Source organism: Sturnus vulgaris, chromosome 6, assembly GCF_052056855.1.
Source record: "Sturnus vulgaris isolate bStuVul1 chromosome 6, bStuVul1.hap1, whole genome shotgun sequence".
NCBI lineage: Eukaryota > Metazoa > Chordata > Aves > Passeriformes > Sturnidae > Sturnus > Sturnus vulgaris.
The window spans coordinates 165,795-192,834 of NC_142248.1; the positions used below are offsets into that span (position 1 = coordinate 165,795).

The window sequence follows — 27,040 nt, forward strand, 5'->3', positions numbered from 1 at the left end:
CCCTAAGCCAGCTGCTGAGTAATGAGACAGAGACTCTCACTGACGCCAAGGAGTGCCCGTGCTTTTGGGAAAAGCACTGGGCAGATAAAGCCTATTTCCACATTTCTTGCTAGCGTCTCCTTCAAAGTTCATGGGTTTGTGCATCTTTTAGAGCTGTTCTAGATGTTCTTTGTAGTTTACATGTACTAAATGTAGCAGGTATTGCTTTCATGCCGTCCTACTAGATTTGAAGTTGGGATCTACTCAGGCTTCAATGTCTCAGAAGAAGCAACGTCGATTCTTTGAATTCTACTCTTGAACGTGAGAATGCTACTTATGTAGTTAATGAATTAATTAAATCGAATTCACTTGAATGGAAAAATTGTCTTGTTCATGTAGATTTTAACTTGGGAAATTGATATTTGAGTTCTACTTTTCATTGTTGTTGCTTTTCTGTATTCTTTGATTGCACAGATAGCAGATGTACTGACCAAGTATTGTGTGAAACTGGAGGAAATGTCCTTCCTCTTGGCAGCTGATGTTCACAAGCTCATTAACGCTAAGGCCATGGTAAATGTTTTACCTGGGGCAAGATAGCAGTCTGAATATTCCTAGAATGTCTTTCTTTCCCCAGATGAAATTCATTTTTTCTGCCTATCAATCACTGAAATATAGAAGAAATTTCTACTTGACGGGGTATTGGTTATCATTTGTGTTCTTTTCTCCCCTCATTTTCTGTAGAAGAGACAATTTTTGGTTTGTTTTTGCATGTTGTATGCTGCTTCTACTTCTGGTTTTGTTTTTTAATACACAGAATATAAACGGAGCACTGCTGGATAATGAGAGGGCAACTGCCAAGCTACTCTTGAATCGAATGAAATCAGAGCTTGAGAAAGAAAAATGGCATCAACTGAAATGGCAAGGGACTGGAAGCTCATGCAAAAGAAGTGTGGAGTTCAGAGTTTCAGGTCAGAAATTTGGCAGTCTTCTTTTGGACAATGAGCAACACCAAGAGGCTAGTGTTCACTTTTGGTTTCTGTTAAAGTAATACTTGATCATTTTTTCTTTCTACGTGATACCACGTATGATATCACATATATCATGTGATTCCATTCTACATATCTACTTTCCATCCTGCAGAGAATTTATGGCAAGTGAAGAAATACAGAATCCCCCAACTGTGAATATGGAAATGGAAAAGTTGATAAAGGAGCAGATGGTACTCAGTGAAGAGAGACTGAAGGTTTTGCAATATATCGGGTATGGCAAAAGAGGGTATAGCATAAAGGAAAACAATTGTTGCTGGAGTTAATGAAGGACTTGGCTACAAAATGCACTTTGCTTCCTGTCAATGTGTGATTGCTAAATGCAGCAGTAAGGCAGGGTCTACATCTATTTCTGTACAGCTCTTTTGAATGGAAAAAATGCATTCTTGATTTTCAGTGCCCCAGCTACACTTAATAGGTGGCGATCAGGCTCTAAAAATGGAGGAATGCAGAAGTAAATCTCGAAACATAGCAGAAATGGGCAAAGAGGGGTGGAGAGCTAGAACTTGGTGTTTTTGTCAAGGCATTTTTTTCTCCATGGCGTGGGATTTTATTTGCGGAATAAATGAAGAGAGGAGTCTGGATAGAAATCTAACGTTGCTACGTTTGAATATCCATCCTGAACACAAGACACATTGGTGTGGGTGCAATGCATTACGATCTTTACAGGGAGGTTTTTTACGGTGGATGTAGGAACCAGGTAGATGACAGTTAGTTCCTTATCGGGCAGTAAACAGTTGGCCTTGAACAACAACAATCTCAGGTTTATTTTCATTGCCAAGATGGCTGTAAATAAAAGAACGCCCAGTAGTATGGATATTCGGATTCATAATTTTATATTTGAAGTACTGACTGGTTTGTATTTTAGGATACCTGACTCTTGTTTCCTGCTTTGATAGCACCCTGTTGCCTCCAACACGTGCCAAATCTGATGGAAACGAATGGTGCAGAACTCTGGAGAATTGAAACAAAAGTCTAGGTAGGTCGGGAAATCCTAAGAACAGTCTGGAATTCAAGCAATATTTTCTTTTCTCCTGGGCAACGATGAGGCAGACGGTTGCTTTGAGAGTGCATGTTTGCTCTATTCTTTGTTCCGTGTGTTGCCACATACCTTCTCAGTTGCTTGGAGGTGGCAGTAAGAGCCAAAGAAGCTGCCTGTGGCATGGCTTTCCTTTGGCCAGTACAAACACCTGTGCATGGGGAGATCTAGCAGGAACTGGCTCGGTTAGAATGAATCTGGGGGAAATCAAATGTTAATTTTGACGTGGATCCCTTCTCAGTCATACAAAAATACTCCTTTTTAACTCCTGGAGAAGAAGAGGGGAAGTATGAGAAGAAGAGGGGAAGTATTGGAGATACTTCCTTTCTCTGTGTCCTTGCAGCATGCCTTCCCGCTCTGTGTCTGCCTTCTCTTGCTCCAGAGCACATCCAGTTGGGATGTTTGTAGCCTGTATGGTAGCAAAGAAGTTGGTAGCGATTGTTAAGTACCTTGCTACTTTGAAGCATAATGATAAACAGCTGTGTATGAAAATGTCTTGATTTCTTTGGCTGGTAGTGTCTGGTGTCTGTAGGCACTGCTGGCATCTGTTCCGTGTGCTGAGATTCAGCACATGGCCTCTGTCACGTTTCCATGTCACACTGCACTGTGAAAGATGGGAATTTTGACTGTGGTCTGTTCCGTATCATTCAGACAGCCCTAATGTGGAGTGTGTGGAGAAAATGAGCATCCAGTATGAGCTGGTCGAGGGCAAATGTCAGGAGAAAGGGCAGATGTGCAAGTTGAGTGCCACAGCTTTTGGCTGTGATAGCCGTGGTCCAATGTGTCATTGGAGTAAAATGCGTCTGAGGATGCACCAGACAGTGAGATAACAAGTGGAATTCCTTTTTAACCTCCGCCTTACTCTGTTCAAAAAGTAAGCCATCCGTTTGGTTTCACAGTAGTAGTTGGTATTTGTGCTTGAAATGTGGAAAAGCTGTAACAAATGCCAGTAATGAAGGGAGTGCTGTCCTACATGAATGTGGAAGATGCAAGGAGCCTCAGCCCTTGTGCTAAATCTGTCTTATCTTGGGAAAGAAATTCCACCTCTGCCTCAATTTCTCCCTTTGTGTCCAACCAGATGGTATTGTTTAGTAATCTAATATGGCATGTAGGAGGCTGAATCTATCTCTGTCCATCACAAGAAAAGAAACACTACGTTTAGCCAGGTTCTCTGAAAGCCACACAGTATTTCTTCTGTGCATGTCAATAATTTGTTCTTCTTTTCCTTCAGATGACCCTGTTGGATGTGAACATTTGCACAGCAGAAGATGCTGAAGTTGTGCACTCCAACATGCTTCAGATGACTGAGAAACGAAAATGTAGGTTTGAAGAAGTGGAGCACGTGGATGTACGTTTCTTTTATTTGATGACATATATCTTCATCACTCCTTGGGATTAGTCTGTTCTTCCTGTGCTCCCACCTGCAATGCCTTCTGCGTGGTAGGCTATTGATGTCACCTTAGAAAGAGGTCCATAGTGTGACAAAACACTCCAGAGAAACAGTTTGGTGTGGAAGAGTTTCATGTGGAAGTGTTCATAATTCATGTGTTTATTATTTGTAATAGAAATAGATTGTATTTTTATGATCATTTCTATCTGAAATACATATGATAGCGATGAATGATGTATGGCCCAGTCTGCTTAAGATCAGACTTCAGGAAGAGCTGGAAATGATCTCCCAAATGTCTTCCAATCTTTTCTATACATAAAAAAAGTCGGGCAGTTGTTTCTAAAGGGATAAATTATAGAATGTGATTTGGTGCTTTATGGTGCCAGAATAAACAGAAGTTTTGAGAATCCGCATTCTTACCAGTTTACTTGGAGACTGATTTTTTTTTACTCTCCAGATAGAAGACGCCATGTTGGATACCAGTCGTAAAATTCCAGGCAGCCTTTTATCATGTTACATATCCTCTTACTCATTCATTTCACCTTCCAGCAGTTTAGAAAGAACTTGTTCACTTGAATGTTTTTCTTTGGAGTGATTTGAAGGAGACAGCTAAATGGCCATAATCCAGGTAGAAACATAAAAACAAGGGTGTGCTATAAAGACAGGACTTCTTAATGCAAAGAGCCCTCTGAAATTCAAAATACCTGCTATAAAATTAAAAATGTAATCTTTGACTTTTAGATGGGAATTTCTCCTCTTCAGTTTCATTCTGTCAGGTGCATTTTTGCTAACTGCTTGATTCACGCTGAATGGACAGTCCTGTCTTATTGTTGGTATGGCAACAGCGATAGAGATCACTGCTGCTTTCTGTAGAAAGTGGCTGCAAGTTGCTATGACGAGATCTTGTGCAGGTCTAGAGTCTGATTGGATGTGAGGTTCTCATTGTTTCAGAACACCAACTTGGGGTGGCAGTGTCAGAGGTGTTCATTATCTAGGAAGATTTTCATAGGCGATGAGTTTTGCTGAGGTAGCTTTCTCTTCTGGGTGTAGAAGATATGTGCATAATTAACTTCCTTGAATCCTAAAGAGCTGGGGAGATTTTAGTATCTACGAAACCATTTTTACTAGCTTTTTTATGTGGCCTTAGATGATGAAAGTGATCTGGATACAATCTTAGAAAAAAGGCAAACGGTGAGCTGTGAGGAAGAGCTGAAGGAGTATTTGGAGAACACCCTTTCTTCTTGAGATCAACTTAGAACAAGGTATGAATTTGGTATGTTTTGTAAACTTAATAGGTAGAGCATCTTTGAACATTGGTTGTACTACTTAGGCCTTGTTTTAATGCTGTTGTGTGAAGGTATGGAAAAAGAGTGCTTTTCACTTCATGTAAGAATATAGAATAATGTCCCTACTGAACAAGGTTAAGGCAAATAATGCCCACGCTTTAGGAATGGGACAAAGGAAGACTGCTATCATTCAAAAACCATAGCACATCAGTATTACTGTGCATACCATCACATCCTTGCCTTATTCAGAAGGTCAAAGTAGTAGAAAGTAGTAGTGCAGATGCTTGGATCACTGGAATCAGAAGTTGGTCTGCACCATCATCTCTTCACTCATAGATTTGATCTCATTCAAAGTTCTAGGAACTCAGACGTTTAAGACAGCCAAGCACCGGCAACTTTAAAAACCATCTAAAAATGGGTACAATACCGCTCTCCTTCCTGAAGATCTTAGCAGCAGCTCTGAAGCCGTAGAGGAAGCAGCACTGTTCACACAGCCAGGAGGTCTTTCCTACCTGCTCGATCAGAGGCACATTAGAAGAGCAGTATGGACCTGAGGGGCAGATGCACATACCTTCACACACCTCGCAGTGGGACTGTGGTTAGAGCTGGAGGTTTGATACTCTTCCTAATAATTTGAGCCGTTAAAACAAAGCCAGAGGTAACAGACCAAGTGAAAATACAATGCCAGGTTGCGGAAAGAGAATGTTACCTATCTGAACTCGTACAAAAATTCCCCATCATTCTCTTTGTTTAGGAGACCAAGCCAATGTCCGTGTAAATGAAAACAAGTGTGAATATTGATTTTTCTTGAATCAAGACTCAGCTTTATGTCCAAGTCAAAGGCAAATAAACCAGAAAGGCTCCGCTGAGCACAGTGCAGAACTAACATGGAAGACAGTCATTTGACCTCTTATGTAAGCAGTGTTGGTGTGGTTCCCCATCCAAAAGGAAGGATGTCAAATGCTTCTTTGGAAATATTTTAACTTCTCTGCGTTTCTTTCTTTGTAATGAACTAATCTCTAACAAGCCAGGACGTGATTGTGTTCAGTAGAAACAGATCAATGGCAACATTTAGCCTAAAGGTTTTATGAGATTGATCAGGAAGTTCGATTTAGATTTAAAGGCACTGTAGTCATATTGAATTTTATTTCTCTCCGCACTTGAGTCTCTTAAACAGGGACCTTCAATTGGACAGGAACGGGACACTGAAGCAAATTGTAATGGATGACGTAATGGCTTACCCAGAAGCATTTTGTGGGAATTGATTTCTTCTAGGTATCCATCAGCCAGCATTTTAGTGTGAAGGGAATCTTCAAACAGGTAAAACAAAAATTCCCGTTGGTTTCAAACTTGACTGCTATATTAATTTTTCACTTTGGAGAAAATCTTCATGACCTTTAAAATTCAGACTGTATCAAGTATTGTTTCAGCCATTGAAGAAAGTGCTTTTGATGGAGATAGGAGAGGGAAACCAAAACATTTCTCAGAGCCACACTTTGAGCTCTGTCCTTGTTACAAACGGCACTTGAGCAAATGCATTTGCCTTTGGAACAGAAAACGACAAGGTAACAGGCTTATCATTACGGATTTGAGTGTTCCAGGTTCTTTAGATAGTAAGTGATCTATTCAAGATGATCTCTTCCTGAAATAGATCCATTTTGAGAAGAGATATGGATTTCTTAGAAGAAAGCAAATCCCTGTTAAAACGGTGTGGTGGGTGTTTTTTGTTGTTTTGATTTTAGAACTTGCAAGGCACAATCGACTTCATAGTTCGAGATGCAGATAAGACCACGACATTCCAAACAGGTGTTTCTTTCTGGTTGTTTTTCAATCTGTCTATCTTTGGATTGTAACCAGTAGAACTGTGCTTGAACTGGAAAGAAGTAGCGGAGGTTTCAGAAGTGGAGCATGCGGTGGAACAGTAAGCTGAGAGCATTGTGCAAGGAGAGGAAAGAGGGGAAAATGGTAAGAGTTTCCTGAGTCGGAAGGGACCCCTAGGGATCGTCAAAGTCCAACTCCTGGCCCTGCACAGACACTCCAACAGTCCCACCCTCTGCATCCCTGAGAGCATTGGCCAAACGCTCCTGGATCTCTGGCAGCCTTGGGGCTGTGCCCATTGCCTGGAGAACCTATTCAGTGCCCGACCAGCCTCTGAGGAAAAAAACCTTTCCCTGATAGCCAGCCTAATCGTCCCCTGACACAGCTCCTGGCATTCCCTTGGCTCCTGTCCCTGGTCGCAGAGAGCAGAGAGCAAAGCTGTCCCTGTGCTGCCCTTGGGAGGAGCTGAGAGGTCCCAAGTGAGGTGTGAGCTCAGTGTCCTCTCTGCAGCTGAACCAAATGCCCTGAGCCACTCTTTGTATGGCTTTCCCTCCAGCCTCTTCGCTATCCCTGTGTCCCTCCTTTGGACATTTCTCCAATAGCCTGAGGTCTTTCTGACGCTGTGGCATCCAAAATTGCCCCCAGGGCTTGAAGAGAGCGCAGTCCCAGCCCAGAGCAGAGCGGGACAATTGCCTCTCTCGAGCGAGCGGTGCCAGAAGATAGGGACAGTTGTCAAAAAATCAGCTGGAGAAAGAAATCTAACAGAGAAACGGGTGATCTTGGCACAGGAAATGGAAGAAGCAGAGGAAGAAGAAGATGAGGAGAGGATTCCTTGTAAAAGTGAAGAAAATGAGCATGCAGAACAGGGACTAAGCATTATGCAGGTAAGTGAGCAAGAGAATAAGTTTTAAAGTGAAGGCAGTTTTGTCCGAAAGAAGGAGGAATAGGAAGTCTTTTTGCTGAGAATGAATAGAAAGTTTTTTTGCATTTAGTTTGTATACGAAGCGCACAGGGCTCTAGATCCTTTTGTGGGAAAATGGAGTGTGTAAAGTTGCCAATCATTTTGGAGTGAATTTGGAGGGTTTTGGGGTCCCAGGTGAATTTTGGGATGAATGTGGGGGGATCCAGGTAGGTTTTGGAGTGAATTTTGGTGATTTTGGGAGTCCCAGATGGATCTTGGGGTGAACTTGGTGGATTTTGGTGTATCTGGCTGTGTTTTGAAGGGGATTTGAGACATTTTGGGATGAATTTGGAAGGTTTTGGAGGGGACTGGGTTTTGGGGGAGATTTGAGGGATTTTGGAGGTTCCAGATGGGATTTTTGGGCCAACGCTGGGGATCTGGGGGTCCCAGGGGATGTTTTGGGAGTCCCGGGTGGATTTTGGAGTGAATTTGTAGAATATTGGGCATCCCAGGTGAGGATTTGGGGGAATCCAAGGTGGAAATTTGGGGTGACTTTCTGGAATTTTGGGGGTCCCGGATGGGACTTTGGGGTTCCCAGGTGAATTTGTGCAATTTTGAGGGTCCAAGATGTAATCTGGGGTTCCAGGTGGGATTTTGGGTGATGCAGGTGGAATTTTGGGGTGAATTTGGGGGATTTTGCTGAATCCAAGGTGGATTTTATGGTGAATTTTGGGATCCCAGGTGGGTTTTGGGGTTCCCAGGTTAATTTTGGGGTGAATTTGTGGAATTTTGAGGGTCCCAGGTAGAATCTGGGGTTCCAGATGGGATTTTGGGAGAAGCAGGTGGTATTTTGGCGTGAATTTGGGGGATTTTAAGATATCCAAGCTGGATTTAAGGTGGAATTTTGGGGGTACCAGGTGAGGGTTTGGGGAATCCAAGGTTGGATTTTGAAGTGAATTTGGGGAATTTTGGGGGAAATTTTCTGTGGGTCCCAGGTGGAATTTTGGGGGAGTTTTTGAATTATAGGTGTCCCAGGTGAATTATGGGGATCCCAGTTGAATTTTGGATTGAATTTGTAAGATTTTGTGGGTCCTAGGTGAATTTTGAGTTGAATTCTGGGGATTTTGGTGTTCCCAGGTGAATTTGGGGGGGGGGGTGTGTTTGGGGGATTTGGGGACATCCAGATGAGTTTTGAGGGCTCCTAGGTTGATGCTGGGGAGAATTTTGGAGATTTGGGGGATCCTGGGTGAATTTTGGGTTGAATATGTGGAATTTTGGGGGATCCCAGGTGAGATTGGGAATGAATATGGTGAATTTTGGGGGTCCCAGGTGAATTTTGGGATGAATGTGGGGGGATCCAGGTGGATTTTCGAGTGAATTTTGGTGATTTTGGGAGTCCCAGATGGGTCTTGGGGTGAATTTGGTGGATTTTGGGGTATCTGGCTGTGTATTGAAGGTGATTTGAGAACATTTTGGGGTGAATTTGGGAGGTTTTGGAGGGGACTGGGCTTTGAGGGAGATTTGAGGGATTTTGGAGGTTCCAGGTGAGATTTTGGGGCAAAGTTGGTGAATTATGGGTGTCCCGGGTGAATTTTGGGGTGAATTTGTGGAATTTTGGGTATTCCAGCTGAGGATTTGGGGGATAGAAGGTGGAATTTTGGGGTGAATTTCTAGAATTTTGGAGGTTACCAGATGAGTTTTGTGGGTTCCAGCTGGGACTTTGGGTGAATTTTGAGGATTTTGGGTTTCCCAGGTGGATTTTTGAGGTGAATTTTGGGGCCCCAGGTGGAATCTGGGGTTCCAGGTGGGATTTTGGCAATTGCAGGTGGAATTTTGGTGTGAATTTGGGGGATTTTAGGGAATCCAAGCTGGATTTTAGGATGAATTTTGGGGGATCCAGGTGGAATTTTGGTGGTCTCAGGTGTGGGTTTCGGGGATTCAAGGTGGAATTTTGGGGTGAATTTGTGCAATTTTGGGGCATCTGGGTGGGTTTTGAGGAAGATTTGAGAGATTTTGGGCATTCCTGGATGGATTTTGGGGGCATGGGAATGATTTTGGATGGTCGCAGATGGGTTTTGGGGTGAATTTGGGGGATTCTTGGGGGTCCCTGAGGGAGTTTTTTTAAGATTTGAGGGATTTGGGGGGATCCCAGGTGGTTAGTGGGGTCCCTGATGGATTTTATTGATAATTTCAGTTGTAGGGGTTCCCGGGTGGGTTTTGGTGTGAATTTGGGGCATCTCAGGTGGATTTGGGGGGAATTTGAGGAATTTTGGAGGGTTCTTAAGGGATTTTGTTGAGGTTTTGGAGGTGAAATTCGGAAGACAGCTTAATTCAATTTAAAAGCCCTTGAAATCTCCACCCCCATGCCCGGGTTTCTCTTTTTAAAAGCCAAAACGGCCTTGCATCGCCTGCTGTGGTGCAAGTAGTGCCTTAATTGACCGCCGCGAGCCCTCCACCACTAATTAGGTTAGTTAAATTAATAAATGGAAGAATTAATGGCTCAAACCGCACAAGACACCACCAGCCTTGACCACTGCCAGCTCTGGACTGAGCCTAGGTGGTCCCTCCCCCTTTGCCGCCTTTCAGCCAATCACGAGGCCGTCTGCCTGAGAACAGCCCGCCCTTTTTCCCGCCCTGTTCTTTCCCGGCCAGCCAATCAGTGCACGGGTCTGCCCTCAGCAACAGGCGTTGGCCAATCAGACAGCGGTACGGAAAGCGCGAGAGTCATCTTCTGACAGTTTCCACCTCTTGAAAAAAAATGAACGTTAACCCTCCAGAAGCTTTAAAAACGAAAAGCTTTTTTAAAAAAATTAAACCCTATTTTTAGAAATTAAGATGTCTCAAATCTCTTCTTTAAGTTTCTCAAACATTTGTAATTCACCCATTCATCTAAACGTAGTTTTAGATATTTATGCTGGATTTATTTTACACTACCCTCTGGCCACTAGCTGACTCTATTTCTGAGGCTGCATGAACTCTGGTGACAAAGAGAGCTTCCTCTGTGCCAAACAGGAGAAATTGAAAACTATCTGATACGACAATATTGATAATAGTGCAGAGAAGCACTTTGGACTTCTCCTAAAGGGCAGGCTGATCTTCATTATCTTCTGTTTGTATTTGTTTTTGTCCCATGGAAGAGAGTTTAGGAGACAGCCAGCTTAGCTCCTTGTTTAGCAGTAATATATATAGAAGATGATAACTGCAGGTACACATTGTTTACTTGATCAATAAGAGTGACTTTGGAATGCAGTCTAACTTGCTTTCTGAGTAATTGAAGTAAATAGACTTCAGTTCCCAAATGCTGCCTAACTCCCAACTGCCAAAATAGGGATTTTTAAATTACTTGCCTCCTACAGCTGGTTAGTAATAGGGACAGAAATTTGTAGGCACCATCCAGATCTTCCTTTGTAAAATAATTTTCCTTGTTTTGCTAAAAATCTTGACTAATTTAAATAAAGATCTCAGTGTAGGCACCTCTGTCTTGCAGAAGGTGAGGCACAGGACGAGCAGAAGGATGATGGAGATTACACAGATTGTGCAAGGCACAAATGTTGTATTCTTTACTAAAATGAAAAGTGCTTGCTAAAAAGCAATCCTCTGGTAAGGCAGTCACCTCAAGAAGGGAACCAGCAGTAACCAGATTTTTATGTTTCTCAGAGCCTGAAATTGTTTTCCAAATACATCAGTTAATGTCAGCTTTGCCTACTTCTGGTCTTGTTTCTAACATTCCTCTATATTTCACTCACAGACAAATGTTTAAAGCTTGGACATTTTCAAGGGATAGCTCTACAGGAGCTGGAAAAAAATCCCAAATTACTTTAAGATATTTGAATACTTGAAACAATGAAAAATAATGATTGAATTACCTCACATCACCAAGCTCCTAGAACAGAGTTTTTGCAGGGCAAATGTAACCTTGCTGTCCTTCCTCTGCCTGCTGCTGTGGGAGTATGAGGTGGGTCAGGATGCAGCCCAACAGCCTGGTGCCAGCCTGGTACTACCACACTGTGGCTCAACCTAAAACCTCTTATAGCCTTCTCTCTCTGCTCTTGGCACCTGTGCTAGAGCCCTGGTGCAGGTGGAAAGGACAGGTGCCAGCATCTCCCCTTCCCATCAGGGCACTCATGCCCTCCATTTGCAGCACTCGTCCTTCCTGTGCAGATGTGGGAGCCACAAACTAGAAAGTGCTTTGAAGTCTAATGGCTTGGTAGCACAGTGAAATGTTAAAAAGACCTCTAAGTCTGCCAGGGGAAAATCTTTGTCTTTGAGGCTGCTATCACAGGTATTTATGGTAAAGAAATGCTGGCCCAAATTCAAGATTGCCTTCCAGATTGGCATCTTAAAAGAGGTAAAGCACAGGGAAACCGTGGCTGACCAAGGAGCTCCTCCCAAGCTTATGTCCTGCAGCACGCAGCACATTCACAGACAGAAAAAAAATGCTATTCCAGGTAAAGGGGAAATGGTAATAAATATCCTAAGCACCTCTCCAGTCTTTGCTGTCCTGGTGTGTTGGCATACTGGTAGTGTCTGAAAGGAATCAAACACGGATTCTGCCTCACTTCTCTTATCCGAACATCCTTCTGATCAGCAATGTGTCACCCCAGGTGGCTGGATGGGTGCATGTCTGTCTGCACTCACCAGCTGAAAACTGCCACCGTACACTTGTGGCTGGAGGAGATGGAAGTCACCACACTAGGAGCAGGAGTTCCCAGGCTGGGGCATGGCATGACTAGCAGTGCTGAACTGCACTACCGGCAAAGCGCACAGGGTCTGACAGCCCAGGAGAAGAGAAAACCCTAGGGGCAAGAAAGCAAAACAGTCCAAAAATAAATATAAGTAAAAGGGGTGTGCAAAGGCTCCCTTCCATGGGCTGGTAGTTGCAGGCTCATGCCTTCATCCAAGGGCACCTGGTGCTCACAAAGTCCTTTCCACCACTGATTTTGTCCTCTCCAGCAGCCCTGGCTGTGTGATAGAGGTTTCTGCCTGCCATGGAGACAGTGTGTTGGTCTTGGATGAGGGACAGCCTCTGATGTTTGGGCTGGGGATCGTCCCTCTGCTCCAGAGCAGGGTCTGCACCACAATTCTGCACATGAGCAGACATCTCCTCATTGGAATGGCCCCTTCCCATGTGGACTCACTTATTAGGGTTCGCCCTGGGCTTCTTGTAGGCTCTTAGCAGAGCTGTGGGCTCCATGGCAAGATCCTGACACAGAAAGTGGGAAGGGATAGTGGAAAGACTCGAGAGGTCCAAGGAACCCAGCACAGCCACATGATAACAGACTAGCAGTAAATTTGTCTGCTGCTTGCAGGTCCAGCTACTTGCTTCTACTGGTTTTACTGGGTCAGATTTGGATGTGGTTGTAACATTCTGCTCCTCCATTTCCTTTTCTTAAACATGAACATTTTGTTTCAGGACATGAAAAGGGAGTGGGGTTTGGGTGCTGAAATTTCAGAAAGAAGGAAACATTGTGCCTTGTCTTTCCAGTTCTTTGTAATTATTTGGCTTTCTGGGTCTTCCCTGAGGGACTGTCCACTTCCGTCTGCCAATTGTATACAGAAATTATTTACTGATTCATATCCTGGACCCTGGCACCTGCTAATTAGGTGTCCATAAGGGCTGCAAGTGGGTATGTCCTACACAGGGCTTCCAGAACTTACCTCAGAAACATAGTTAAATGAGGATTTCCTTTAGTGCCAAAGTTCACTCAAAAATCTCCCTCCTTCATTTCTCTACCTCAAACTACTCATTGTCCTCCTCCTGGACTTCTCCATCCCCCAAGTTTTCTTTATAGTACAGCAGAGCTCCACAGAGACTTACATGGGCACAATCATGAAATCAAGGAAAGAACCCGGAACAGCAAGAAGACAAGTGTCTGTCCTCACTGAGTCTCTGCAAAGGACTTCTAGGTTCCAATGACGTCTCCTGGCATCCAAGCATCTAAGCTTTAGCAAGACTAGAAAATAAAGCAATTTAGACTATGTCTCTTAAGTGTTTAATGCTCAATATCTGTTAAGTGTTTAATGTTCTCAGGAGAACCTGTCTTAGCCGTACACAGTTATATTGCACACCCTGTGGCTGTCCCCAGTGGGCCATGCAATGCAGGGGGGTCAGACCACTCTGTGTTACTTTCACACTCGTTTTTGTTCCTCTCAAGTTATTTCCTGCTGACTTGACAGCTCTCGTGATTCCTGCCTGTGTCTGTGTAAAAACCAGCCGCTGATTCAGCTGTGGCTCTGTCAGGAAGGGACCTGAGTTTGGGTTTTGAGGAGGCAGGCCAGCATCTTAGAGTTTTCGCCTGTCCCCAGTCGAACCCCAGAGCCAGGAATGAAGAAGAAGACAAATTTTGGTTTCAATTCACTTTTTAAAACTAGTGCCTTTTCAAAAACCAGTTTCCATAGTGACAGGAAACTGTAGTACCATTGTAAAGGTCCAAAAAGCCCTGGCTGAGTATTAGCCAGAAATTCAGCAGTGTGGCCAGCTCCTGAGCAGCTTTAGCTTTCCCCAGCCCATGCTGTGCTCACAGCAGGATTCTGCTTCAAACACCTTCCTGCCCACCAGCCACACTTTTAGCTGGCTGTGGGCTGTCCTACTCCTGAGCACTAGGGCTTAATCACAGGTAAAATGATGTTTGTGAAAAAAAGGAATTTACTTCGGCTGCATTTAGCCCTTTCATATAAAGGGAAAAGCTAGATTTGAAGACAGCTTTCACCCATTGTTTCCTTTTGCAGAATGGTGCAGAAACCATGAAATGTGCTCACGATCATCCATGGAACCAGCAGAGGAGCCCGGCTGGAAGCCCAGGTCCTATTTAATTCTTATTTATTATAACGTGCTGCCTCTCACCTTCCCTTTTGCTGTTATAGGGGGTACTTCATCCATGCTACAATCCAGACCTCCCAAAAGGGTTTAGAAACTCTCACACTATCATATTGTTGTCATGGGCCCCACCACAACACACAAGAAGCATGCCAGAGAGAACATCCTCCCTGCTGGGCTCAGAGCCAGGTGGTGGAGGTGACAGACACCATCACTTCCTCATGGATCTTCTTTGCCCTTATCCTTTGTTATCTGCTGGATTATGTTGCAGTCTGTAGTATGCAAAGATACACAACCCCAGCACTCTTACAAATTAACTCTCAGGTAAAGTTACAGGCACCTGTCAAGTGATTGTGTTACCTGTAGCTTTTAGGCAATATATGTTATGTGTGTGTAGGAGGCAGAAAAAAGTGTGGTTGTGCTATTTGTACAAATCTCAGGAAGCCTTTCAGTAGGTCTGGACTCAATGCCTTTCCTCAGGAATAGCTAGGACTGTGGGAGACTGTGGACTTCAGTGAGGGTGTCTGTGGCCTGTGTGCCACCCAGAGTGCAGAGCCAGCCTGCCAGGCGGGGTGAAGATGCTGCCCAAGGGATACAGGAACGTAACAGCCCCAGCATGAACCACTGTGCATGTGGCAATTCCAAAACAGAGCCCAGACACTGAAGGCAGGACACCAACCTGACTCAAAGCATGCACCAGCCACCTCCTCCCTCCCCAAACCAAGCACTATTATCTCTTTCAGTTTTATGATAAACTATAATTTTTCTCAAACATTTAACAATCGTTATTCCCTTCCTACTCCTCCTATTTTTGCCTGCATATCCATGCGACAGTTTTGGGGCTGAGATCACATGCAAGAAAACAGAGTGAAAATGGCAACTAACATAGTTTTTGTTAGAGTTGAATGTTTTGCATGTTGCTTCCTGTTAAACCACTGGAAATGGCATACTCAAACAAGAAATTGTCCTTCTGGTGCAAGACCTTAACTCAGACGAAAAAGGCCAAGTTCTGCAGGAAAGAAAAAAGAAAGGCATATTTGAACTGGTTTTTATGCCAGTATTTTCAACATGAGGGTAGATGTATGCACCAAGCTAAGGGTTTTTCTATCCTAAGGCTGCCAGTGGAGCCCCAGAAGAGGCCAAGAGGCCAGAGATATTTGCTTTGCATTTCCCAGCTTCCAGCAACCAGCAGCTCAGGGAATTCATCAGACAGAGGTGAAACTGTGTCTATATTACCAGGACAAGCTGAATAAAATAAGAACTCTGCATGTCTTGAAAATTAATCATCAGGATTCACCACAACTTGAGAAGTGCACCACTCTGACTGTCTTGTCATTGCAAATGAAGGCACTGTTTTAGGGAGGTACTTCCTGCAGGAGACAAATTTTTCCCTTGCTTCCTTGAGACCTTCAAGTGACCCCACTAAATTGTTAAAATTCCATTAGAAAGTGGCTGGTGGGAATATGTGCAATATATAGCTGCTAAGATCAACGGCAGTCTTGCTGATTTAAAATCAATGTATTGCTTGCTGACAGTGCTGGCAGTGTTTTCCTCTGGGAAATGTAACAGTGATTGGCTTTAAATAAACACAGTGGTAAAAAACTTTATCTGAACTCATTAGTGACTCAGACTCATTTTAGAGTAATCCAGAAAATGCCTGTTGCCCACAGACAAGACTTGGAAGTGATCAGTGACTTTGGATACTGCCATTTATGGTGGGACACTGGAAAGCATCCTGGAACAGAGAACTTCTGAACATGCTCTATGAAAATTAGATACCTAGGGTACCTAGACCACTACCTGGTCTGAAAGCCAACAGTCACTTTTGAAAAAATGACATGAACAGCATTAGGTTACTGTGGCTCTAATGACTACCATCCACTCTTTCCAGGCCCATTCCTTGTTCCCCTCCCAGCTTCTAGCTGGCCTTCATCCCATGTGACACCATGCATTCGCGATGGAAAAAACCTAAAAAACCAAAACCTAAATTGCCTCCACAAGTTGGTCTCATCCACCAGCCACCAGCAAGCAGCTTTGAGCTTTGAGTTGGGATCCTCTCTCTCTTTTTCTTTAAAGCCTCTCTCCCACCATGAGTAGTTTTTCCTCAGAGGCTCAGCTAGATTGCTTTAATGAAAATAGACATGAAAGCATTTGCCCTACCTATACTCTGTTTTGTAACCTAACCATTTAATTGCATCATGCTTTTTCCTACAAATCATCTGATGATGATTCCCAGGACAAGCCTTCACCTCTTTTCCTGCATGTTTTAATACTTCACCTATTACTACATCCTGCTTGTAAATATCACTAAATCATGAGGGGATTGGTCACTAGATAAATCAGAGCTCTTTTTTAAGGATTTCTAACCTGGAAAGTGGAGCACCTGAGTGAGAAACAGAAGCATCAGAACTCTGTAGTCGATGCCTACAGACTGTCCAAAAGGGACAGGCAAGGACAGAGGGCAGAATGTTTGCCCTACATGTGAAAAAATCGAGTGCACAGAACTGTTTTTGAAAACCAGTGATCAAGAGCTTGAGGGCTGAAAGTCAAATCTCGGGGCAAGCCAACAAAGGAAAACTCATGTTTGGTCTTCCTGCAAAGCACCAGAGCAAGGGAAGCTGTTGATGAAGTGTTCTTTGGCTGCAGGAAATGCTGTGCTCCCATGCTGTGATCCTGCTGGGGCACTCCTTGATATCTCTTGGAAAAGCAGCTCAGTAAGCTGTAAGCAATCCAGGAGACTCTTGGAGAGTGTTGAGGATGATTTCTTAATCCAGGTGACAGCTGGACCACAGAAGCATTACCAGTCCTGTTGCTTATCAACAGGCATGAACTATTAGAGATGACAAAACTAGTGTTAGGTCAGACTGCAGCAATCCTGCTCTGGTGGAATTCAGTCTTGAACACCTCCCCTGTGAAGAAAGGCTGAGAGAGTTGGGGTTCTTCAGCCTGGAGAAGAAAAGGCTTCAGGGAGATCTTACTGCTGCCCTTTAGTTTATAAGAAATACATAGAAAGACTATAGTGATAAGAGAAAGGGCAGTGGTTTTCAACCAAAAAAGAGGCTGGACTTAAATGGAATATACAGAGGATTTTATTTTTTTTTTTTAATTATTAGAATGGTTATGAACAGGGCCAGAGAAGTTGTGGATGCCCCGTGATGGAAGTGTTTGAAGTCAGGAGGACGGGGCTTTGAGCAACCTCATGTAGTAGAAAGTTTCCTGCCCAAGGCAGGGGCTTTGGACTGGATGATCTTAAAAGATCCCTCCCAACCCAAGTCATTCTATGATTCTATGATAAACTGTAAATGTTTTAGATTTTGTGATTTACTTCCATGATGAATGGAATTATTTTTTAAAATGGGGACTTTTTTTCCTTCCCTATTAATGTTTTTATAAGATTATAATGTACTTGTTTTGATGGTGATTAGGATATAAACCAATAAAAACAAGGAAAATCCCATAATGGACCTGCATTCTGGATCCTCCTCAGCTATACACAGGCTCATCCCCAGAAATACTAATTTTTTCATAAACATGGACACAAACACATACACACTCACAGACACACACCCCATTTATTAAGCCCAAACAGCAAAGTGGTTTTATGCCTGAGAAAAAAAAAACTTTCAAATAGATAGCCTATAAATAAATTATATGCTGCCTTTCTGGTTCAGTAAATAGTCTGAAAAAGTGCTCTCAGGAGACATGAATTTGCAGTGTCTCCCCCTTTATGCCACTGAGATGTTAATTCTGCTGGCTAAATTTAATACTTTATTGTCAGTATGGAAATTGCCATCATGAGGGAAGCAATTGTACTTTCTGAATTTCTTTAGGGATCAGGAAATAAATCTGTACAGAAAGAAAACAGCCCCCTATCTCCTCATGTGCAGAAGGAAGCACCAGGTTACTTGACATGAAAAGCATTGGGAACTTGTGCAATGGCCAGTACACAAACCACAAATGAGCCTAGGTAAGTTGGATATGACAAAATAGAAAGCCACACTGAATGTATACTGTAGACATTGCTGTCCTAGGAACTGGGATGCTGTGCTTGGAACAGCCAGCAAGAAAACAGCTCAGGAGCATCTCACAGAGATGAATCCAAATAAAAGCATTCCAGCTCTCCATGGTACACTTGTTTTGGTTCTTGAGTAGTTTAATTCCTAGTCACTTTTGTATTAACAGTGAATCTGAAAGTGCAAAACAAAGCATGTGGCTCCATGACCTACTGGCAGAGCCCGTTCCATCAGAGTGAGAGAAGATGCAACTCCTCATTCCAGAGGCACCTGCATGTAAAAAACATTTCGCAATTTTTCCAGCCATTGCTGGAGGTAGGACAACCTCCTCCCTGTGTAATAAACAGATTTCTCTAGCTGTCTTTTCCCCCCCTGCACACCACAAACATGGCCCAGCAGAAGTGCTTTTCAAGCAGAAACATGCACAGAAGTACTTAATGTTTTGTGTTGCTATACCAAACCCCCATAAATTTATGCTCATGTCATTACTGCTCTCTGTTAGCCTACTGATAGCGAGTTAAAAATACCACACACACCCCATATTAGAACTGATTTCTATTTTTTGTTAAATTCTTGCAGTTGATATAGAAGAAAATTTTATGATGAGCCACATGAGATCCCTCTTGCCTGCACTGTCCTGACAGGAGACTGCAACAGTACCAACAGAAAAACCCTACCAAAGGCATGGCATGCACAGACCAAGACAAATTTGACTGTGTTATGATGGCACCAGTCCTGTATCCCATTTCCTTTCTTCATCTGGTGCTTGGTGTTTCTACACTGGGAATAGATTTGAGCCAGGATCTTTTCTATCAGAGCCTGCATTTATATAAAATCTTGCTGCAATATCCAAAGTCCTAGTTTATACTCCAAGGTACTCCTAACTAAGATTAAACATAAAATATTTATGTTATTTAGATAAAATGTAAAATGATATGCAAGCCATTTCTGCTCTATCCAAATTCCTAATTTATACTCTGAGGTGTCTCTCACTTATATGGAGCTACTTACCATTGATGAAACACGTATTTTTGTAGTAGAAATATGGACATAATCAATGAATAATCTTGCAGGTCTTTGAAAGAACATAAAATTAATGTAATATTAAATAAACAATAACAAAATTCCAACTTATATTCAGTTTGTAAAATCTTTGTCATATGAACCATCTCTTTATTACATACAAGTACCATATTTGTCATTTAAGCTTCTCAGTCTCTATTTTAAAAAGCTTTGTGGAAGGAATTGTCTGGAAACCCCATAAGGTCAACCCCTTCCCAAGCAAAACTAATGAGATTGAGTTTCCCAGTGCCTGTTTGAGGTGAGGAAGTCAGGACATGCACACAGTTTCCTCTTCACTTCTGATAGGCTACCCTGAGAAAATAACATTGCATGAAAACCCAACCTGAGCTATTATGTTAATGTATTTTCAATGTTTGCATAAATAACACAGAGAAATACCTTATATGTGAGACCAGGTGAAGCTTCAGCTGGCAGCCAATGGAGACAGAAACTGCATTAGAAAAAAAGAACTAATCCAAAGCTGCAATCTTGCCAGTATCCTCTCACACTTTTGGAGCAGCACAGACAATACCAAATGCAAACACGCCCCTGCTCACTGCACAGGCCTAGATCATCACAGAGAGGCTGGGATAAGCAGATGAACATTTGGCTAAGGACCAAGGAGCAGATTTACTTTTTTTTAATATTGCAAAGCCAAGACACAATCAAGGTCCCAGAAGGATTTCCAAAAGCGATTAGGAACCCAGGTTCCATTCGTCCTTCTGAAAATCCTGTATGGTAGCAAGTGAACTGCACCACTAAACATCAAAATACCTCTGTGCTCCTGCTGCTTCTGCTAGGGTCCTTGATTTCAGAAGGGCAAAGTCTTTATCATAAAAAGGTTAGAAATGTTTTCCCCTTTTTTAGTTCACCTACCTTCCCCCAAAAATGGCAAAGCTTATCCTCTTCTTGGTTAATAAAATTGTTACTGCCCTATGAACTATTTTAACTGAAACTGTAATATCAATCCCCTGGCTATGGTCACCCAGATCTTTGCTTTAATGAAAACAATTTGGTTTCATTTGATTAAGGTTTACCTAGCATAGAGTTCCCTGCAATGCCTCTCTGATCTGATAGTGCAGAGTTGCAGGGTCTTTTTTTTGGGCAGAAATCCCTTTTGGACTGGTAAATGATGCAGAGGTTGGAGTGTCCATCCTGGTGCCATCAGATGGTGGTGGGCCAAACTCTGCCCTCTCTATTTACACATCTTTACTGACAGGAACTGTGCTGTCCATCTGGGACCTTAGGACTGCTGCTCATATACATTTTGTCCTCAGAAATGTGATACCCATCTATTGCATAAAGACTGCAAAAGAATTGGAGATTTTTATTTTTTTTTACTTTATAGAAGAAAGTGTTCCCTCAATGTGATAAACACTGAGCATGACTTTTGCTCAGGCTGCAAAGACCAAATTATTTAATCATCAGCTATTTAAGTACTTGTTTGTTTTGTCATGAAGTGAAACCTGTGAGCGAGATCGTATTACACATAAAGCGGCTTCTTGCATCCTTAAATATTAATCCTCAAGTAAAAGAAATTAAAGGTAGTCCCAGGGTCACTTTAGTAAGTCTGAGCTGATGCGTCCTACTATCTTGTATCCTACATTAAATGTTCCTTGCCATATCTTTTTGCCAACACCAACGTTATTGCAGCATCTGATTGGCCTTGGCAGAAGGATGGGGATGAGGATGTAAGGGACCCAGTCTTGGGAGGGCACAAGGGCCATTACCAGCCACTGGCAGCAGGGACAGGGCTGGAAAATACAGTCAGCCCTGCAAGGGAGAGGGTTTGCTAAAGACCTGTGGTCTTTAGATGGAGATGATGGGAAGAATTAAGGGAGTTATTGTGAAACGAGAGAAGCCCGGGAAAATGAAAAAAATATGTAAACATGAGGTAGGGGAGACTCAAAGTGGAGGAGAAAGAATGGAAGGCCGCAGGGGACTGTGCAAAAAATAGCGCTGCAAAAGGAAGGGCAGGAGCAGGAGCGGCAGGCAGGAAGCTACGGGAAGGGAAGGGAAAGGAAGGGAAGGGAAGGGAAGGGGCCGGGGCTGGGGTGTGCGGGCACAGGCAGCGGACCAGGTGCGTGGAGCGGGGAGCCGAGACGGGATGGGGCTGGCAGAGAGCGAGGGCTGAGGGATGCGCTGAGTCTCGCCCAGCGCCTGGCACCGCCGGTGCCGGCGCCCCGAAGCGCGGGAGCGAAGAACGCGGTCCCGCCCCGTGTACCTGGCCCGGGGCTCCGCTCTCTGACTGGCGGGAGCCCCTGCGGTGCGGGGCTGGCCCGGCCTCGGAGCCCCTCGGCTGCTCCAGGCGCCTCCGCTGCCCTGGGACAGCGCTGGCGCTCGGAACGGCCCGGCCGCCGCCGGCTGCGGAGGGCGCCCGGCCAGGAGGCGGAGATGCGGCCGGGGCCGAGCGAGGCGCTCGCCCTCACGGCAGCGGGCCCGGGGCTGGGGCCGCCCGCTCCGACAGGCGCCGCCCGCCCGGGCGGGTCCGGAGCCGCCCCCTCCTTCTCCCCGCAGCGCATTCGCCGCGGGGGCCCCTCTCCAATGACGTCAGCGCTGACTAAAAAAGCACCCCGGCAAGCGGGTAGGGCAGCGGTAACAGCAATAGCGGCGACAGCTGCAGCCCGCCCCGCCGCCACCGACATGGTGTCCCCAGTCACCGTGGTGAGTGCGGGCCGCGGGCGGGTAGGCGGGCGGGGCGGCCGCTCCGTCTCCCATGGTTACGCGGCCGGTGTCCCACTCCCGGCCGGTGTCCCGCTCCCGGCCGGTGTCCCGCTCCCGGCCGGTGTCCCGCTCGTACCCCGTGTCCCCGCTCCCGGCCGGTGCTTTCCCACCCGCTCCCCGGGCGCTGTCCCCGAGCGCGGCGGGCGCTCCTCTCCTCCGGCCACCGGCGGCCACCCCCACCCCCGGGATGCTCACCCCGGCCTCCCTCGGCAGGTGTTGCTCCAGCGGTGCGCCTGCCCGGGCGGCTCTGCGCTGCGTCCTCCTCTTTTCATGTGTGTTTTTAAAAACATCTCCGGCACATCTGCTCGACATGCGCTGCATCTGCTCAGAGCGGCGCTGTCCCAGCTGCCCTGGGCTCGCATCGCGGCAGTGCTCGGCAGCATCCTCCTGTCCCCGCCGCCTCTCTTGCTCTCGTAGGCACCTCTGCCTCGCCATCCGGAGGTGGCTTTGCTGTCCAGGTCCTGGTTTGAGCTGAGGCGTGTGTTGACCCCTTGTGGGGCACCGTAGGCTGGGTGACCTCTCGCTGAGACCTCGTCTCGTCTGCAAGTCAGTCAGGCACTTCCACCACCTAACGACATGAGATTGGGATTGGTGTCACCTGCCTGTCTCATGGGGAGTCACGATGCTTAATTAACGTAACCAGCAATAATGTAGCAAATCCCTGCTGTCCTGTCAGTAGGTGATGTGTGCAGCGGAACTCTTGGATTGATGGAACCAAGCTGGTAACCGAAGGAGCTGTGGCTTGTGCCAGCAATACAAGGAACTGCCCCTGCAGGTGAACAGGGGCTGTTCCAATGCTGAAAGAACTGCCAGAGCAGCAGAGAACCTGCACTGTTAGACACGCTGCTTTGTATGTTCCCCTTTCTAGAAAGTGAGGGATTTGTTGGAATACCCCAGCAGACTTAACACATGCTGTAAGGACAACTGCTGGTAGGAAAATTTCCTGGTGCTTTGCTGCAGCACTGAACACCTACTGCTGATATCCTGGTTCCCTGTAGATCCATTGTCGTCTTGTTTTGAAATACTTTGGTTAAGGGGAAGGCTATTGCATACTCTCTGGCAGGTAGAAATCTTGTCCTGATCTTAACCCACAAAGCTGGCGTTCAAAACTTTTAAATTGCTTTGCCAGTTCTGCACAGCAGACTGTATTGTTTGATTGTTTGGATGAATTTTCCCCCAGTTATTAACATGTACCTGGTAAGTTCATCAGCAGCCTGGGGATGACTTTTATCTCTAGAGACAGAGGGAAATAGCTTGGAAATTATAACATTGTAGTGCCAAACTTCTTTGTTGGTGTTTTTCCAAAATAATTAAAAAGATTCGGTATCTTTGTGCTTCTATGCGATAAACTAAATTTGTCCCTCAGTAATGCTTTTGGTTATAGTGAATTATGGATGTGTATCTTGGAAGTAAAATCTCATGTTGGGACAGTATTGGAATGGCTCAGAAACTGACAGGATTTGTTTCACAGTTTGCAGTAGGCAGTACTTGGCTGTTGTGATAGCACATCGGAGTGGTCTTGCAGAGTGTTATTTCAACCGAGCTTTGAGGCAAATGACTAAAGCATGAGTACGTGTTGGGAAGGGTGTACAGAGTTCAGACCAGAAGGCTTTAGGAAGGTAAACTGGGGAGGAAAATGAAAAAACCTTATTTTCTCACTTGCCCTTTTGATATGTAAACAAAGCACATTTCTGCTCTGTCTGTATCCCTGACGCAAACAATTTACTTCTCCAAAGGCAACTAATGCAGGTGTGAAGGTATGGGGAGCTGGAGGGACAATAGGACTGGGAGCTGTGACCAGAGCTGCACCTGTTTGCCATTGCTGTAGAGCTGGGAGGGAAGGGCGACTGATCCTCCACACAGCTCACAAAAAAAAAAAAAAAGATCTGCAAGCCTTCAGTGTTGGGAGGAGCAATTTTTCTCACATGTCTGTCAGTGGTTGTCACGTTGCTGTTCCTCTGAAGGAGGGCACCATGCTGCTCCATGCTGGCTGTCCCGTGGCCCAGGAAGAGCGGCTGGAATTGATGTCTTGCAGCAGCCTTTGCTGCCCAGGAGCGTGGCCCTTGCACAGCTAGGGGTGAGAAGCAGGATGGCTCTACAGATGGTGGGCTCCCTCCAGCAAGTCTCTTGCTGAAGGGAAGGGCAGTGGCCATCAGTCTGGCCACAGCTGGGTGCTCGCCTTGGGGCCCAGCCCTTATCTCTGTACTGCAGTGCCTTTGCTGCGTAGATAGACTAGGTCTTTGGAGCCAGCATGGATATCACTGCCATGATGGGGAGATTTTCTGGAGGGGCAGCACCTGAGGCATAATCAAATTAACCAGAGGAATTGAATTTTCTGTAGTGTATGTCCTCTTCCAGCACACTGCAGCATCAGCCTCAATGAGAAGAGCACCAGAAGAGCACATCTGAGAGTGACAGGATTTTTCTTGCCCCTCTCAAAGTGATGGCCTTTGTACAGTACTGCAGCAGGTGGTCCTGACTGCTTACACACAACTTGCTCTCCTGTGCCTCCCCCTCTTTCCTTCCTTAGGACACTCTTTAAACAAGAGTCAAAACCCATGAACTCCAAGCCTGATGTACAACTGATAGCGGGAAGGAATCACGCAAGAAGGCATGGTCCATGGAGAGGATCAAGCTAGGACTGCTTGTTTGTGCCAGCTGCCAGATATGCATCATTGCCTGGAGGCTTGGAATGTCTGCCCAGTGCACACAAAGAATCCACAGCATTGTGCAGAGCTCGTCAAGCTGTGGTCTCTGATGCTGCACAATTCCTGTGTGCTGAGCGAGGAGCATGTCCACAAATAAACAAGTCTGGTGTCAAAGTACCTTTTAACATATTGTGCCAGGTCCTCAGCTGGGATAAAGCTCTGGAGCCCTGCTGATGTCAGAGTCTAGACTTGCATGGCCCGGGGCTGTGGCAGGGAAGATGCATTTGTCTGCCATCCTGTTCCATCTGGTGAGCGATGCTCACTCTGGTTGGAAGTCACCTTGGAGGGAAGCTTTCACTGCTTACTCTGCTAGGCAAGCAGGAGCATCCTGCTTTGAAATTGTTATTCTTGATACTGCTCTGACTAAGAGTTGATTTTTCTCCATAAAGCTATGTGGGCTGAGAGCCTGCAGTTAGAGCACAGTACTGATAAATAGCATGTTTGCTTCATGGATATATGAGGTTTAATTCCATTTTTGTTCAGTCATCACTGGTCCCACTTTAATAAAAGAGCACTTAGTGATTTTTGTCCAGCTCCCCCCCCACACAACACTGTTGTCTAAGCAGTTTTTAGTGTGAGCTTGTGGGAGATAGCTCTTTCCCTAAGGACCTTTCTACCCAGCAGGCACCATGATTGCAGGAGCTACAAGTGTGCAGGAGATGAGCCTGGAGACATGCAGTCATTCTGACATTTACGTAATGCTCCTTGCTCAGAGGGACCCTATTTTGTCCTTAAAGTTAGGACTAAACTTAGTGTAGAGCTTCACAGCACTTTGAGGAAAACAGAGCATGGGAAATACAGATATTAATTGGCTGAGGGTAGATCTCTTTAGGGGGAAGTTATAAATGGTATCAGTGTGTCTTTTAGAGCAAGATGAACTAGGGACTCTCATCCCTACAACATTCTCTCCACACCTGACTTGTACTTGACCTAGCACAGCCATACATGTGGGAGACAGGTGAAACCATATCTTAACAATCCCTATCCCTTCCCTTTCATCCTCTGGTGTATTTGCATCTTTAAACAGAGATAGCTGGGTTGGGAAAGGATACGTTGTTTTGACAGCATGAAGGAAGAGGAGCCCTCAGCCTCATCCCTTCTAGGGGGGAAGCAGCAGCATCCCTCTGAGAGCATCCCTTGTCAACCCTCAGGAAAGATGCAGGATGTCACCAAGACAGAATACAAAGCTGACTTGCAAAAACTGGGCAAAATACCTGAAAGGTACAGTCTGGAAAGATATTCACCAGCAAGAAATATGGAATAGGGCTGGAGAACTGGATGAGTATCATTTGTGTTTCTGAACAGGGGCCAAACCACACGGATCCAGATGGATATGGATACCTGATGTAAATCATGTTGCATAGAGACTCTGCTCTATGGGCAATTGTAGCAGTAGTAGGTCTAAGCATAGTTTTAAAGGTTTATTATTAGAAAGGGTGCTCCATAATCCTCAATCTTTTTCTGAAAACAAGAAAGCCAGATCACCCTGGAACTATTTCAGCCCTTGCTTCTTAAAGAGAGGATGTATTGTTTCTGCATTAATGAATGAAATGTTAGCAACCGTCTAAGTTAGAAGTAACTCTTATGGTTAATTTTACTTTTATGGTTTAATTTTACTCTGTTTATATGCAACGTTGTTGCTTTCATTGTAATTTCCCCCATTACTTAAATGCATCATAAATTGGGATTTTATTATGCAGGAAGATTGTAGAAATACATATTCAGATAATGAACTGACAATTATGGAAATATGGCACTACTATAAACACCAAGCCAGTGTAAATGAATGAAAATATTTCTAAACATCTGAGCTCACTGAAGAAGGAAAGAGAAGAATCACCTTAGCAAAGCTTAACTGGGTCTTAGTAACATTTATGTCAGTCCCACCTTTTGGGAGAAGCCTAAAAACTTTGGTCCTACTGAGCAAAAAGCTGTGCTGATTTATGCCAGCTAAAGCCCAGGCACAGTGTTACATGCCACGATTTATTTTCTCAGACGGAACTTGCACATTCTTGCTGTGACATTGGCATTCTTTGCCGTAGCTGTTGCTAGGGGAGGGCGGGCTAGCGGAGCCTGCAAAGTGCGGGCTTCTCTCACGCTCTTCCCAGTGCCAGGGAGGGAGTATTAAGCAGGCAGCGCTGATCACTGCTGCAGGCAGTGCTGTGGATTCAAGGCTTCATTAACCCAAGTGTATCACTCAAGGCACACGTGTCTGTTCAAAATGTGCTTTGAGCGTTAGGATTGTGGATACAGTTAA

General features: G+C 44.8%; 2 protein-coding genes across 7 annotated transcripts in view; both read left to right on the top strand.

The window, feature by feature from the left end:
- Positions 1–792: 792 nt before the first annotated feature.
- LOC148223268 (uncharacterized) lies at positions 793–19,405 on the top strand. 3 transcript variants are annotated; one of them, XR_015804364.1, is made up of 9 exons: positions 809–947; positions 1,120–1,239; positions 1,925–2,004; positions 3,296–3,412; positions 4,602–6,705; positions 7,347–7,442; positions 14,189–14,261; positions 15,391–18,243; positions 18,869–19,405. XR_015804364.1 is itself a non-coding variant. In XM_088166634.1 (8 exons), the coding sequence occupies exons 5-8, from the start codon at positions 6,649–6,651 to the stop codon at positions 18,928–18,930; spliced, it is 288 nt and encodes a 95-aa protein (XP_088022760.1). In that variant the 5' UTR covers positions 793–947; positions 1,120–1,239; positions 1,925–2,004; positions 3,296–4,481; positions 4,602–6,648; the 3' UTR covers positions 18,931–19,395. The 3 variants fall into 3 exon arrangements, 1 of the variants encoding a protein (XP_088022760.1); XR_015804365.1 differs by having other exon boundaries at positions 3,296–3,383; XM_088166634.1 differs by lacking the exon at positions 15,391–18,243 and having other exon boundaries at positions 793–947; positions 3,296–4,481; positions 18,869–19,395.
- Positions 19,406–21,847: 2,442 nt separating this feature from the next.
- The window catches only part of LOC106859790 (lysoplasmalogenase TMEM86A-like), a 38,595-nt gene continuing 33,402 nt past the window's right edge, over positions 21,848–27,040 (top strand). For 3 of the 4 annotated variants that reach the window (XR_015804363.1, XR_015804362.1, XM_014887292.2), the window contains exon 1: positions 21,848–22,015. Coding sequence is in view for 2 of the 4 variants with exons in the window: in XM_014887292.2 (XP_014742778.2) it covers positions 21,896–22,015 (120 nt within the window). In the remaining 2 variants the exon portion in view is untranslated. Of the gene's footprint in view, positions 22,016–22,057; positions 22,371–27,040 lie in introns of those variants that run through there. The other variant, XM_088166633.1, reaches the window with a different exon arrangement.

Coding starts and splice junctions, on each gene's coding strand:
- LOC148223268 (XM_088166634.1), top strand. CDS start 6,649: ATGCGGTGGAACAGTAAGCTGAGAGCATTGTGCAAGGAGAGGAAAGAG. Junction 7,443..14,188: donor AGGGACTAAGCATTATGCAG/GTAAGTGAGCAA, acceptor TTCCTTTTGCAG/AATGGTGCAGAAACCATGAA. Junction 14,262..18,868: donor GAGCCCGGCTGGAAGCCCAG/GTCCTATTTAAT, acceptor AAATTCTTGCAG/TTGATATAGAAGAAAATTTT.